The 15,730-nt window shown below is 47.0% G+C and overlaps 1 protein-coding gene across 1 annotated transcript in view; it reads right to left on the minus strand.

The window, feature by feature from the left end:
- Positions 1-7,863: 7,863 nt before the first annotated feature.
- LOC147737175 (uncharacterized) overlaps positions 7,864-15,730 on the minus strand; it is a 139,799-nt gene continuing 131,932 nt past the window's right edge. Inside the window, exon 2 of the mRNA XM_086923031.1 lies at positions 7,864-8,053. Within this exon, the coding sequence (XP_086779157.1) occupies positions 7,864-8,053 (190 nt within the window). The remainder of the gene's footprint in view (positions 8,054-15,730) is intronic.

The following is a 15,730-nucleotide window of genomic DNA, read 5'->3' on the forward strand; positions in this document are numbered from 1 at the left end:
GACAGCGCAAGCACTGCGTAGGCGAGACCTAAAAACAGAAGTGGGGGACTAACCAAGTTAGGCAGTATAAAAATGACATCACAGCACGGGACATCACGGTGTGTGATATCGCAATTAGCTTCACATAAAATGACATCACAGGAAGTCGCATCACAACCCATGATCTCACAGGATGTGACATCACAAGAAGTGACAAGAGATCTTAACAGCTCACACATATGTTTAGCAGGTCTACTCTGAGTACATTTGAGCACCTTATGAACTTTAACGAAATGAGATTGAGCATTGAGGTTGTGTCCAAAAGGGGACGCAACCCCGACGAAAAATCTGGGACACAGTTTATTCTTTTTTTTTTTTTTTTAAAACAAAGCCAAAAATGAAGTGGCAACAGAGAGACATATGGCAGTAAATCTGTTCTGGTAATTAGTTGCAAATTCTGCATTTTAAAATACCTTAGGGTTTCAAGGCACCTGCTGCAGAAACCTTTGTGTGCCCAGTACATCTCAAGGAATAATAATGGTCAGATATCTCTGGAGGGTAATGCATTTGCTGGAGAGATCTTCGTTTTGTCTAGTCCCAGTTTTGAATCAAAGTGTCACTGAGGGTTAATGTTTCTTTGGCAAAGCACATCATGTGCTTTATGACAGATTTATTTTTTATGTAGTTAGGAAAGTTGGTTACTGCTTTTAAAACAAAGGTCCTTTTGCTGATTGCAGTTTATACATTTTAATCATTCTAATATAACACAGTGGGCTGTGAAGGACATCTGACTCCTACACCTTGTAACTCTCACTGGCCTATGTACATTGCACCATTGCACACAGAAGAATATATATATTTTTAAATCTCTTTTTATTGATTTAAGAACAAAAAAAACGAAAACAATCGGCATTGACATTGTCAGTTTGGTACAGTTACAAGAAATCACTTGGAAAGTCACACATTTACTGTTACCCATTTATGGAGACAGAGATTCATCGTCAGCAGGGGCAGCAGGTGCTACACATATATCTCTCATGTTGGAGTTCCACTTAGCCCATACACGGGACCACTTTCGGGGACAACCCCTCACCACATATACAGTCTTCTCCCGGAACATGCACCAATCCATGTTTCGCTTCCACATGGTAACAGTAGGGGGTGTTGATGCCCCCCATAATTGGGCAATGTCCCTTTTGGCCACCGTGACCCCAAGCAGAACCCATAACCTTTCAGCTGCAATCACATCCGTGGGCTCCGACACATTAAGCAAACACCTTTTTGCCTCTAGGCTGACTGATTTGTGCAGGACCTCACTCATTTATTTTTAGAGTTTTCTATAGCGCGAACCAGACCCAATGTAGGGTAACAGAGCGCTTTACATAGTGCATAAGGAAAGAAAAGCACAATTGGTAACAGCAACACAAACAAAACAAATGCAAAAAGACATGATATCCAAAACATAATAAAGTTCGGTGGATAAAGGTAGGGTAGGGAACAGTTCTGCAATAGAGAGTCAGTTCAAGCTTGTGCAAGTCATATCCTCGATATATCAAAGGAGGAGGAGTAGGATAAATGAATAGAAGTTGAAGCTGGCCTGGTGTTTCTGCGGATATTACCCTAGGAATTTGCTCATCAGGAATGATTTTGCTTCCTTAGTGACCATGACCTCGTGGATTTCTTTCCAGTAAATCTGAATACACTCACACTCCCAAAGAATATGCATGAAAGTGGCCACCCTTCCGCATTGTCGCCTACAATTTACAGTGTCCCTCTGCCCCATTTGAGCCAGCTGCGGCCCCGTAATGTAAACTCCGTGAAGTATTTTCAATTGTATCAGGCGGAGTTGTGCGGTAATTGCTACCTCTCTTGGGGAAGCCACTGCTGCAGTCCAGTCCTTGTCATCAAGCAAGGGGCCATCTGCCTCGAATGTCTCACACAATTTAAATAGGGGATCTGGTGTGTTGTTAATGAGCTTCTTGTATGTCAAAGAGATAGCCTTCTGTGGGAGTAGCCCGTCCAGTAGTCTATCTTCCAATGGGGAGGAGTCGGGGGAGTTGATCTCTCTCTTATGGTGGTGGCAAGAGCATGATGGATCTGGAGGTATCGGAAAAACGCTGAGTCTGCAAGCTCGTATTGCTGCTTAAGCTGGTCAAAGCTGAGGATTCGGCCCTTCACCCAGAGATCACCCACCCGAGAAATGCCAATGAGGTCCCACTTGTCAATGCCTTTGGATGAATGAGGACCACCCAACTGAGCCGTGTCCCAAAGGGGGGTCGCAAGTGTCAACTTGTACTCCCACCCCAGACTCCTGTTGGCTGCATGCCAGACTTGAACCGAGTGATCCGTTGGTCCGGTTAAATGTAGGGTGTTGGGGTTCGAGTAAAGGGAACGATTGTACAAGCCGCCAGGTAGTAACCACCTGTTCATTGCATATCCCGGGACCCCCTGAGCCTGGTATGTGCCCTGATTGATGGCAGCAAGGTGCGCCGCCCAATAGTATTTTTTAATGTCAGGGCGGCTGATCCCGCCATCGCACTAATTTAGGGTTAACTTGTGGAGCGCAATCCTGGGTCTCCCGTCCCACATCAGCTGCCTCTGTAATCCCTATAGCTCCCTGAAGTAGCGCGCCGGGACTGGATCTGGGTAATCCTAAAGGGCATAAAGGAAGCGGGAAGGGAATCATCTTAAAAAGAGCAGCACGCCCAAGGAGCGATAGTGCTAGATTCTTCCAGACTGCGATATCTTCCTGCAGCCGCTGCATGGGCAGAAGCAGGTTTCTCTCGTACCGGAGTTTGGCATCTGCCGTAACGTAGATCCCTAGATAGCGGAAACCGTAGTCACCACTTGTATTGGACAGTCCCTAGGAAGAGACGGGCCTTTGCTGGATAAGACATAGAAGAGAGACTCCCCCAGTTGATAGAGTAGCCAGATGATCTACCGAAGGATGTAAAAATGTCCAAGATGACACTGAGCGATTTTTTGGGGGAGGTCAGATAGAGCAGAATGTCGTTCACGTAGAGGGAGATGCGATCCTCCCAGTCTGCTGACCACCGCATACCCCTGATGGGCCAATCCTGCCAAATCCAGGCGGCCAAGGGTTCCAAGGACAGAGCAAAGAACAGGGGCAACAACGGGCAGCCCTGCCTGGTGCCCCGACCAAGAAGGAAGGGCTTGGAACTCGTGCTGTTAACCAACACTTGCGCAAGTGGGGCAGAGTAAAGGAGTCTAACCCAGGAGATGAACTGCGGCCCAAACCCTAATTTAGAAAGTACCGCAAATAAGTAAGGCCACTTGATAGTGTCAAAAGACATTGACGCATCGAGAGACAAGATGACTGCGTCTTCCTGTATTGTACCAGCTCTAGCCATTACCCCATGGACACGTCTCAGATTCAAAGAAGTGCTGCGGTGGGGCATGAATACAGACTGGTCAGGGTGCACCAGGGAGGCAAGTACTCGTGACAAGCGGGTGGCCAGAAGCTTAGCAAGTATTTTTGGTTCAGCATTAATCAAGGAGATGGGTCGGTAGGATGTACACCTGTCCGTCGGCTTTCCGTCCTTATGGATAAATGCTATGGAGGCCAACCACTGGTCAGGCGGCAGCTCTCCCGCCTCCCTGCTATCTTCGAATGTGGCCCGCAGCTTTGGGGCCAACTTGTTGGGACATATTTTATGAAGCTCAATGCGGAGTCCGTTGGGCCCCGACGCCGGTTTAAGGGTCCTGATTGCTTGCGCAATCTCGTCGTTGGATAACGCACTAAATAGTCTCGGTCATCTTCCGATAATGACGGAAGACCAATGTCAGTAAGCAGATCCACTGAGTCTGCCTCACCAAGGGGCGAGCGTGATGTGTACACCCCTGAGTAATGTGCCGCAAATTTGCCTGTTATAAGACCTTCTCACCCGAATCATTTGTAAGTTCAGGCACTAGTTGACCAGCACGCTCCCGTTTATCCAACCATGCGAGAAGTTTCCCAGCCTTATCCCCCCATTCATACACCCTACCATCATCTCCCTACCCCAATTCTTGGCACGCTCAGTGGCGAGAGCCTTGTTTTCATCCATCTTTAGACGCAATAGATGCTCCATGTCTGAGGTCCCCCACCTCCAATTCTGCCTCAAGATGTATTATATCCCTTTCAATTGCTTTGATGTCCCTGAAATTCTCCTTCCTGATCCCCGCCATTAGAGAAAGTGCAGCCCCTCACACCACAGACTTAAAAGCCTCCCAAAGCGTCTGAGAGGAATCCACCGACCCGAGGTTCTCACCAAAGTAATGGTCTATCGTCTTCAGCAGGTCCCCACGAAGAGATGGGTTTAGAAGAAACCATGGGTTGGTAGGCGCCACCATATCAGCCCGGCAGTCTCCCAGCGTCAGTCTGGCCCACACCCGTGAGTGGTCAGATATACCCCTCGCCAGGTGGCGGACCTCTTGTAGGTGAAACAGTTGGGAGGCAGGCATTAGTAAATAATCAATGCGGGAGAAGCAGTGGTGGGCCCTGGAAAAGAAGGTGTATTGTGTGTCCCCAGGGTTGAGGGCCCTCCAAGCATTAGACAGCCCGAATGCCTCATTGAAGTCAGTAAGCCAACTGTTGGAGGGTCCTGAGGCACGCGTGGGATGACGATCCAGCCTCCCAGACAATACTGCATTAAAATCCCCGTCCACCATAAGAAGGCCATCCGGCAAATAAAGAAGCAGAGTGCCTAGATCAGTGAATGATTGAGCCTGTAGGCCCGGGGGAAAATGTATCAACACAAGGGTCACAAAGTTCCCCTCCCATTGCCCAGAAAGCGCGATAAACCTCCCCCGATCATCAACATGCGTAGACTTGGGTGAGAAAGGGAAAGAAGTTTTGATCTGACATCCACTCCCCAGGACCCACTAGTAAATCCAGAGTGGGCAATAAGCTTGTACCCCCACCTGTTCAAAGCCCTACACATATTACAAACCAGGTGTGTCTCCTGGAGGAGGACTACATCCGGTGAGTGTCGATTGATGTATTGCAGGACTACCGTACATTTTACCTTGTCTCCCAGGCCGTTGACATTCCAGCTGAGCAAGGTGAAACTTTTATCCCGGTGCAGTCCCATAGTGAAATCTTAATGTGTGCTCAGATATGAGGATCTCCAGGAAGGACGCCACCACAACCACAACCATGTGCATAATTGAAGCCGATAAAACAACAAGAAACAAACCACCCCCAGCCCCAGCCCCAGCCCCAGCCCCAGTCCCAACTCCCCCCTCCCTGCATCTCGGGCCTACAACTAGCCGAAAAAACAACTAAGCAGAGTGCCTGTCGCCCCAGAAAAAGAACACAAGTGAATTGCAGGGATAAAGGACCGCCACCCACCCACCCCCCCCCCCCAAAAAAGGAAGAAAACACACAATACATTAGTCCTGAGTGAGGAGACTGCCCCCGAGCAGTATGGGAAGACATAGAAGCAGTCATGTCAATACACCTATGTTCACAGTGACGCGCTCCCAATGTCATCCACATTTATTCCCCAAAAGGTGTCCCGGGGTTACTCCAAACAGATGGATAAAACATAAACCCACATACCACCAACAGCAGTAAGCACTGGGCTCAACGCGGAGAGGGTCTCTCCAGCTCTCCAGCCAGTCAGCCGCAACCTCCGGTTGATCAAAAAACCATGCCTTCCCATTAGCCTCCACTCTAAGCTTAGCGGGGTGGAGCATGGAGTACTTCAGTCCTTTTTCCCTCATGAATTTCTTGACAGCCAAAAACGATCGCCGTTGCCTCTGGACAGCCTGGGTGAAATCCGGGAAAAAACTGACCGCTGAGTTTTTGTACTGGAAAGGCAGCGAATTCCTGGCATGCTGTAGTATCACGTCCCGGTCCCTGAAGTTCACGAGTCTCGCCAACATAGGTTGGGGAGGAGCCCCCAGCTTGGGGCGGCTGCTCGGAACGCGGTGAGCCCATTCCACCACAAAGAATTTTGAGAGTCCTCGCGGCTTGAGATGTTGGAGCACCAGCTAATCGACAAACAGGTCCGGCGTCTGCCCCTTCTATTTTTCAGGAAGACCCACGATGCGAACATCATTGCTCCGGGTACGCCCTTCGTGGTCATCAAGCTTGTCCAGTGCAAACTTTTTAAAGCTGTGGAAGTCCTGGAGCTCTGTCTGTAGCTGCGAGACTTCATCCGCAAGACTTTGAGTGGTTATTTCCAGCTGCTTGACCTTTTCATGAGTCTTAGCTATGTCGGCCCTGATCCAAGTCACTTCCACCGATATGGCGTCCGTTGAGACGCGCTCCCCTGCGAAGGTGTCCATGACATCTTTGAGGGATGGTTCAGGGGGCACGCTCTCTGACCCTCCACTGGATCCCTGCCAGACAGATCGATCGGGGGCCAGGCTCTTCAGGCATGTATACTTGTCCAGCTTGCTCTGTTGCTTTGCCTACGGGCCCCTTCCACTGGCCATGCCTGTTTCGGCCGTGGGCCCTGGCTACCGCGCAGCACTCTCAATCTCCCACAAAACAGTCACCGGGAGACGGCTAAAGGCAGGGGAAGGTGCAGATATCCCACCAGTCACTCAGGTATGGTGCCTGCTGGATATGTCAGGAGGAGGATAGGGCACCAACCGCCGGTCAGGGGGGCTCCCCACAGGTCACTGGACTCTGGCTTATCTCACCAGCCTGCCAGCGTCATGCCTACTCAGGCTCCAGTCTTCTCTGACCTCCACAGTCTTCCCCCCGCCAAGCACACCGGGTCCACAGAGACCAGCCGGTTGCAGGAGCAGGCCATCCATTTGTGCCCAGTGCAGCCCTCCGCTGCGATGTGCGAGGGTGGGAAGCCTCCAAGAGCTCCGATCTAGCAACAAGGCGGGTGCCCGAGTTGTGGACCAGGCCCTGGCCCGGGGCCTCGATTGAGCGCGAGTCCGCCCAGCAGAGCGTGCCCTGCGGTGGCCAGAAGTACCGCGGGCTGCTGCTTCACCGCAAGGCCGTAGTCCGCCACCGGCCGTGACCCCATTCCGCGCCACCATCGGGGACAGGAAACAGACCGGGAGGGATTACGGCGTCCGGGGCAGTGCAGTCCCGCTACAGGACTCTGATTATTTTAGCGGATGGAGGGGTTTAGGGCTCAGGTGGTGCGGAGCTCCTCTGCTACGTGGCCATCACCGAGTCGCACATAGCCACACCCTTACAGAAGAATTAATTGAACACTAAGGGGCAAATGTACAAGGGGACTGTGCCATCAGAACATCACTTTTTTTTAAAGTTTTGGTGGTGGAATACCCTGCACATATTTAAAGAGTGGCGTTAAACCACTTTGCATGGCTTAACGCCACTTTGTAAATATGGTACACTTTCATGCAGGTATTTATATGGGATGGGTGTTGCTGTGGGTGTTCCACCGCTCACTCATTGCTTTTTGACGCTGCCCCAGATTTCCAAGGAGGTGTAAATCTGAGGCAGCACAGAAACTGCATGCCATCCCATTCTGCATCACAAATTGAAAGAGCAAAACACCATTCATTATTGTTTTTGTGCAGGATGGTGCCCGTTCCTGCACAAAAATAATCATTAAATAATGGTGATTTGCAACTTCAATGCATTCTGTAGCACACATAGAAGTAGCAAATCACCATTATTGATTGTTTGTGTACATGAAGGGACACTTAAACATTCATCCCTGAAATGCAGGCACCTTTGCTTTATGGTACCAGGGTGTCTTTTTTGGTGCTAGGCAGCTATTTATAGTGCTAAGAAAAACACAGGAGTGCACCATATTCTTGGAAATGAAGCAGTGCGGTGCTGCAAAATTTGTGCAGTGACCAGCTGTGCCATTTCCTTGTACATATTCCCCTCAGTATGAGAACTGGCGAGTCAGACTTTTGTATTGCAATTATCAGGGCATGTAGTCATGCATGTTGCTCAGTTCTGTCACCGAGGAGCTTAGTGTTGGTGCACTGTGGATGGAATTTACCCTGTTTCACTAACCTTGTGCTGCCGCAGAGGCTGCAGAATACTTCCATTTTGTTCTTTTCACTGGTTGAGACGCTCTGGTAAATCTCAATGAGTAATGGTTTTGGAGTTGGAGAACAATGTTGTCTATATTGGTGAAAAACATGTGTAGGAACAGTGGGATCATACTAAAAATGTACATCCACAGCACTTAAAGAAGAGGCTGTAAGAAGGTGGCTACCTGACTATGGTTACCCCAGATTTTTTGCCTGTGTTTAGCTGGTTTTTCGACTTAGTTGACCTGGTTCCCTGCTAATCAGGGCCCCAGGCCATCTGCTCTCTCTGTAAAATGGATTCCATGTACCCTAGGTACATACCACAATTGGAAATGGACTCCTTGTCAGCCCCTGTATAATGCACTATAGGTGCCCAGGGCATAGGAGCCACCAAGGCCTACCAGGGGCTGCAGCATATCTTTTGCCACCCCTGGCTGGTTCTTAAATTGACACAACTGGCTGATCACTCAGCTGGGGTAAGGTGGTGTAATCACCCCTTGCTTAGATATAGTATACCTATATCTAAACCTATATCTGGACACATATTAACCTGTGAGCCACTCCTATGGAAGGCCTCATCAATCCTGGAGGCAGAGTGCGTGGTTTCATGTGAGATGGAGCTCTAGCATGAGCTGAGCCTGTCTGCAGCTGTCGGGAACAACTCCCTAAGCTGTTTCAGGATAATGCCATACCATATACTCTTAAGTGCCTTATAATCCTCGCGGTTATATAGCAACTTTGGTTTGGCTTTATCAAAACATGTCGTGTAAGGTGTCATACGATTTGGAATACTATCCCCTCGCCAGTTCTGGCGACGGGGATAGCATTCCACCCCTCTAGAGGGGTAAGACATGTTGCTTTACTTAAATGCGGTTAATTTCTCCAAAGACCTTAAGATCCACAAAATGGATGCCTCTGCCACAGACAAATGTCTGGACCCCTGCAGTTGACCGAAACTCGACCAAATGGGACCCGGACAAAGGGTTTCCTGTCACAGGAGGGTGTCACCGCCCTCCAGACAGGAGATAGTGGATTGTAGCAGGGAGGTTTGAAAGAAACCAGACACTGCTTGGGGCGCACAAGGCTGCCCCTTGCATAATCCGGCCAAACCGGTTCTGGGGCACTCCAGCCCTCGTGCCAGGGCGGCCAGGATCAAAGGAAGGGGGTGTATCCACCCACTTCCTGGGTCCCACCCATAGGGGGGGACCTAGCAGGTAATCACGCCCCCCAGATTCGAATAAGAGTGGGAGCAGTGCCAATGCACATCAGATTTCCTGGAAGAAACATTTGAAACGAAATTCTGGACCCTTCGCCCTCCATCTCAACGTGGAAGCCCGAAGAATCTCCCTTGTGGTCAAGGAGTGACCACCCTGCAGCAGCAGGCACCATCCAGCCCTCGACGTCTACTTAGTTGCAGTTCCCGCCGGAACTCGAGCGACTGAGATCGACGAGATCAAGCCTGCCTGCCTTCTAACAGCCCGATCCACAGTCCCTGCAAAGCTGAGACCCGTGGAGGCGACCGGAAGCGTGGGGCACGCCATCTTGAATTGACCACGAGACGCTGACCGTGCAGCCCACGAGTGACCCTCGAAGCTGTACACCGGGGTTTGAGAAGCCCCCACCCTGAGCTACTCCTGAGCCGAAGTTCAGCCCTCCACACTCGACGAGTGCTGCGTGGGGCCCTTCTGCTCTATTTGGCTCAACGCGTTGGCCCGGTCACTTGCCAGCTGGCTAGTGGTCCCTGTGCCGACGAAACTACTAAGAAGACTCGTGAATCTGGTTGCTCCAGATCCACACCAGCTCCCCTGAACAGGAGCCCCGACTCTGACCTTCCTGGTCCGAGTGAGAAGCAATCTTCCAATCCCGCGTGGATTGCTCTTGCCAAGGATTGTTTGCTCCAAACTTGAAGCCGACTGCACCGACGGTGAGAGCCTGCGTGGGACAGATCGTGACCTGCTCCTGGACGTCGCAGATGCCCCAGAGCCCACGTGACAGCGGAGAGAAGCTCCTCGACGACCACCTGATTGCGCCCGACATTGCCTGGTTCCGTCCTGGTTCCACCCTGGTCACTGCTGAGTGACCCAGACTCTGTCCCCTCTGCTTTCAGGTACTCTTCGACTTGAGTCCACCCTTGGACTCCACCGGACACTTCATCTTTAACCCGCCTGCAGCCCTTTCAGCTTCAAGCACCAAGAGCCTGCGTGTCAAAACCCGACGCCACTTCGACCCTGTGCACCCACTTCCTGTGGGTGAGGTAACTTTGCTCCGCCGGTGTTCCCACACTGGTGCACATCTCTAGGGTCTGTGTGTTAAGTTTTATCCATCTAGGTTCAGCGGAAGTGTCCTTAAACTTTAACTTTACAACTTTTACGCACCATTGGTTAACATTGGTGCATGCGTGCGCTTTCCGCACATCTCCCGAATCCCGAGGGCCATTCCCGACTTCAGCATTGCTTGTCCTGACTGCTCCCAGCGATTCCCTAGGCCCTAGGCCTAACCACTGCTCGAGTGGCATCTCTTATACCACTTGTTTAGTATATGGTTTGAGTGGTGTACAGTCATAATATCGAGTCTTTTATTTCGACTGGACAGAATATCGAGTAAAAAATATAGAATGGACAGAATATCGACTAGACATAATATAGACAACAAAAATATCGACTAGAGAAAATTAATATCGAATAGAATGGACATAATATCGAATCAAAAATATAGAATGGACATAATATCGACTAGACATAATATAGACAACAAAAATATCGAATTTAAGGTAAGTTAATAATAATTTTTATTTTTTGTGTAATATAAGTCTGTAGCGGGTTGTGGGTTTATAGGGGAATAGGGTGGGAAGTAATTTAATTCTAATTAATTAAATATGTTAATTTATTTATTGATATATATTTAGAATTATTTGTTAATTAATTATTAATTGGTAATTAATTAAAATATAATTGGTAATTAATTATAATTGATTAATTGATAAATATTTTAATTTTAGTAATTTATTTTCTGTAGCGGGTTGTGGGTTTATAGGGGAATAGGGTGGGAAGTAATTTAATTATAATTAATTAAATATGTTAATTTATTTATTGATATTTATTTAGAATTAATTGTTAATTAATTATTAATTGGTAATTAATTAAAATATAATTGGTAATTCATTATAATTGATTAATTGATAAATATTTTAATTTTAGTAATTTATTTTCTGTAGCGGGTTGTGGGTTTATAGGGGAATAGGGTGGGAAGTAATTTAATTATAATTAATTAAATATGTTAATTTATTTATTGATATTTATTTAGAATTAATTGTTAATTAATTATTAATTGGTAATTAATTAAAATATAATTGGTAATTAATTATAATTGATTAATTGATAAATATTTTAATTTTAGGGTTCAGGGTCAGTTTTCAGTTTTTGGGTAAAGGGGTATTTTTAGGGTTCAGGGTCAGTTTTCAGTTTTGGGTAAAGGGGTATTTTTAGGGTTCAGGGTCAGTTTTCAGTTTTTGGGGTAAAGGGGTATTTTTAGGGATCAGGGTCAGTTTTCAGTTTTTAGGTAAAGGGGTATTTTTAGGGTTCAGGGTCAGTTTTCAGTTTTTGGGTAAAGGGGTATTTTTAGGGTTCAGGGTCAGTTTTCAGTTTTTGGGTAAAGGGGTATTTCTAGGGTTCAGGGTCAGTTTTCAGTTTTTGGGGTAAAGGGGTATTTTTAGGGTTCAGGGTCAGTTTTCAGTTTTTGGGGTAAAGGGGTATTTTTAGGGTTCAGGGTCAGTTTTCAGTTTTTGGGGTGAAGGGGTATTTTTAGGGTTCAGGGTCAGTTTTCAGTTTTTGGGTAAAGGGGTATTTTTAGGGTTCAGGGTCAGTTTTCAGTTTTTGGGGTAAAGGGGTATTTTTAGGGTTCAGGGTCAGTTTTCGGGTAAAGGGGTATTTTTAGGGTTCAGGGTCAGTTTTCGGGTAAAGGGGTATTTTTAGGGTTCAGGGTCAGTTTTCAGTTTATGGGTAAAGGGGTATTTTTAGGGTTCAGGGTCAGTTTTGGGTTTTTGGGGTACAGGGGTACTTTGTAAAAATAAAGTAAAATTACATTTAAACTAAATTTATTTAATAAAATTAAATTATATTAAATTATATTATAATATTTTTTATTAATTTATATTCAAAAAATTATTATATACTTACCAATACTTACGTTGTAATGGTATGCGTTGTAAAGGTATATGCGTTGTAAAATCTTGCGTTGTAAATGTATGCGTTGTAAAAGTTTTTGCGTTGTAAAAGTTTTGTTGTAATGGTAGGCGTTGTAAAAGTATGCGTTGTAACGTCATACATCCCTGGAGTGGGAATAGTAATTTTAACCTCTACGCTATCCAGCGCTTTCCCTACTGTTGCACCCACTGGAGTGGGAGTAGTAAATTTTACCTCTACGCTATCCAACACTTTTGCTAATGTTGAACTCACTATAGTTGTAACAATACATTTTAAACATTTTCTAAAATGTTATATATGTTTATTTAATAATATGTTTATATATATATATATATATATATATATATATACATATATATATATATATATATATATATATATATGTGTGTGTAATTTTTGGTGATATAATTTTTTTAATTATATAAATTATTTATTAAAATTACATTTTTTTATTAATTATTTCTAAGTTTATATTAAATATATTTATTACTATATTAGTTTTAACTTAATTTTAAGACATTTAAAAAAATCGATATTTTGACAGTCTATATTTTTGTAAGTCGATATTTTGGAGTCGATATTTTGGTACTTACCTGTTTGAAGATAGGGAGTCGATATTTTGTCAATCGATATTTTTGACTCGATATTTGTGTATCTCGATATTTGTGTCGTCGATATTATGTCAGTGATCCGGTTTGAGTGGCCCCCTGCCCTCATCCATAATTGTGCAACTTTGTATGTTTAAACAGTGCTTTTGATTTAACGCTTGTGCCCCTTTATTCATAAAGAATACTGGGGATTGTTTTTAGTAATAAATACATATATTTTTATAATATATACTTGTGTGGTGTCCTTTCATTTGATATTACAGGATTGTATGTGGTAAAACAGCTCGCTTAACACGACCTCTTAAGTTAAGCCTTTAGGCTGCTTAGTCCATGCTACCCCTAGGATAGCTTGTCTAATAAGGTTGACTTACAACCAGACACCATAAGGGATTGTTTGGTCTGATAATAGGTGGTTCCAGAATTGGAAACATCACCTATCAGGCCAACTTCTCACAGAGGCCTATTGCATCCACTTCGGGTGTAGGATGCCAGCATTAGGAATGCCTGCCTTGATGGCTGCCTCAAGAGCTGGTACAAGAGAACTCCCAATTATGACTTTTCCCTGCGTCACAGGGCGCTCCTTCAGAATAGTTGTTTGCACAGCTGCAAGAACTTTTTCAATGGGTGCAAACATGCTTTGACTGGAAAATACTTGTACGCTACATGAATGGCCTGTTCCTCATTGTACGGCACATAGATATAGCCTGAATAGCTTTGTATGACTCTGAGAACTAGGTTGGTCTTAGTGTTCCAAGTTTGTATATATTTTGTTTATTCCATCAGCTTGGTTTCCAGATGGGGCAGAAGCCTGTTTAACATCCCATTCACTGGTGTAAAGTTTCCTGATGTCTTCAGGTACTATAAAAAACAGCTACCCTAATTACTACCCCCCCTGAACGTGCTTCTCTTCCAGCTTATGTGATGTCACAATCCTTAGATAATTGTGTCCAGAGGACTGCTTTAATCAGGAGATTTTGAAAGCTTATCTAGAATCTCAACTCGTATGAATTCATCAATTGGATTCACTACCAAAAACCTCAGAAGCATCTGTCGCTCTATTGTGACTTCTACTGCGCTGTTAAGAAGCACTTTCACCCAAGTTCTGTTCCTCAGCAGAACTTGTACCCATATCGCCATATTTCTTAGGAAGTCCTGTTACTTTCTTCTTCTTAACTGGAGTCTTATAGTCCTAACTTTTCTCTTCCCGGTTTACTCTGATTTCAGTTATACATCCTGTTTCACCTTTCCTGCTGTACTCCTCCTTCTTCAGTAGTCCGATCAACTCCTCTCTCTGCTTGTTTACTGTCAGTATCCTGAAAAGAACGCTTAGAGCAGACATCAGAATCCTGAAGGCTTTCCGTTTTTTGGTCTCGCCTATGCAGTGCTCATGCGCTGAAAGGCAAAAAGACCTTTTGCAATCACTTTGGGTTTTCAGCCAAAAACGTTCACGCATTCCATTGCCATCAATGGCAACATGTGCATGTGTGATGATTCACTTGCGGGATCGAGCGCCGCCATATGGTAGCAATTATTGCTCCTAGAAGTGAGGAGCGCAGTCCCCCCTCCTCCCCCTGCATGTTCACTTTGGGGTCATGCTGGACAATTGTCCATGGGTCAGTCTAGTGTCTGCAAAGTTGCAGAGACAGCACAAACAACAGGTGCATGAATTAAATATTTAACATTATCCCCGGCAGGTAATTGATACACAAGTGAGGCTTAGAGACAGGGGAGGCCTTCTCCAGGAATTCACACATGCCTTGGCAATTTGCTTTCTTCTTCCCAAACCCCTCCCCTGCCACGCCTCATCAATCAGTACTCCTCAGGAAAAACAAATATCTGTCTGTCGCCTGCTGAGGCGGTAAACCTGGGCTAATTAATGCCCGCGTAAAGAAGGGTGAGAATATTGCCTTTATGCCCCCACCGAGGCATTGCACCCCGTATTTTAGATACGCTAAAAACAAAGCCTCCCCTAGGGAGCGCTACACAACTGGACTAGTTCCCTTTTCTTTACCTTCCGTGTGGCTGGCACAGCACTCGGGTAGACCCACAGGCCCAGTGCGGCCCCCGGGTGAAGCAGGTCGACAGACCAGTCTTTCCCCCGGGGGGTTCGCGCGATGGGGCAGGCAGGAAGTTAGGTTGAGGGGTGGGATTAGGGGGTGGGGGGTTAGGAGGTTATTTAATCAATCAATCAATCAGAGCATTTATATAGCGCACTACTCACCCGGAGGGTCTCAAGGTGCTGGGGGGAGGGGGTCCGCTACTGCTCGAACAGCCAGGTCTTGAGCTGCTTCCTGAAGGCGAGGTGGTCCTGGGTCAGGCGCAGGTGGGTCGGAAGGGAGTTCCAAGTCTTGGCGGCCAGGTAGGAGAAGGACCTTCCTCCTGTGGTGGCTCTTCGGATGCGGGGGACGGCGGCGAGGGCGTGGCTGGTCGATCGAAGCTGGCGTTTGGGACCGTAGAAGTTGAGGCGGCTGTTGAGGTATCCTGGTCCTTGGTTGTGTAGGGCTTTGTGTGCGTGGGTGAGGAGCCGGAAGGTGATTCTCTTGTTGACCGGGAGCCAGTGCAGGTCTCTAAGGTGTCCAGAGATGTGGCTGCGGCGGGGGATGTCCAGGATGAGTCGTGCTGAGGTGTTCTGGATCCGCTGGAGTCTTTTCTGGAGCTTCGCGGTGGTTCCGGCGTAGAGGGCGTTGCCGTAGTCCAGTCGGCTGGTGACGAGGGCCTGGGTGACCGTCTTCCTGGTCTCGGTGGGGATCCACCGGAAGATCTTCCGTAGCATGCGCAGGATGTTGAAGCATGACGAGGAGACGGCGTTGACTTGTCTGGTCATGGTGAGGGAGGAGTCCAAGATGAATCCCAGGTTGCGTGCGTGGTCTGTCGGTTTGGGTGCGGTGCCCAGGGCGGGGGGCCACCAGGAGTCGTCCCAGGCGGAGGGTGAGGAACCCAGGATGAGGACTTCCGTCT

The sequence above is a fragment of the Lissotriton vulgaris genome, chromosome 1_1 (assembly GCF_964263255.1).
Source record: "Lissotriton vulgaris chromosome 1_1, aLisVul1.2, whole genome shotgun sequence".
Lineage (NCBI taxonomy): Eukaryota > Metazoa > Chordata > Amphibia > Caudata > Salamandridae > Lissotriton > Lissotriton vulgaris.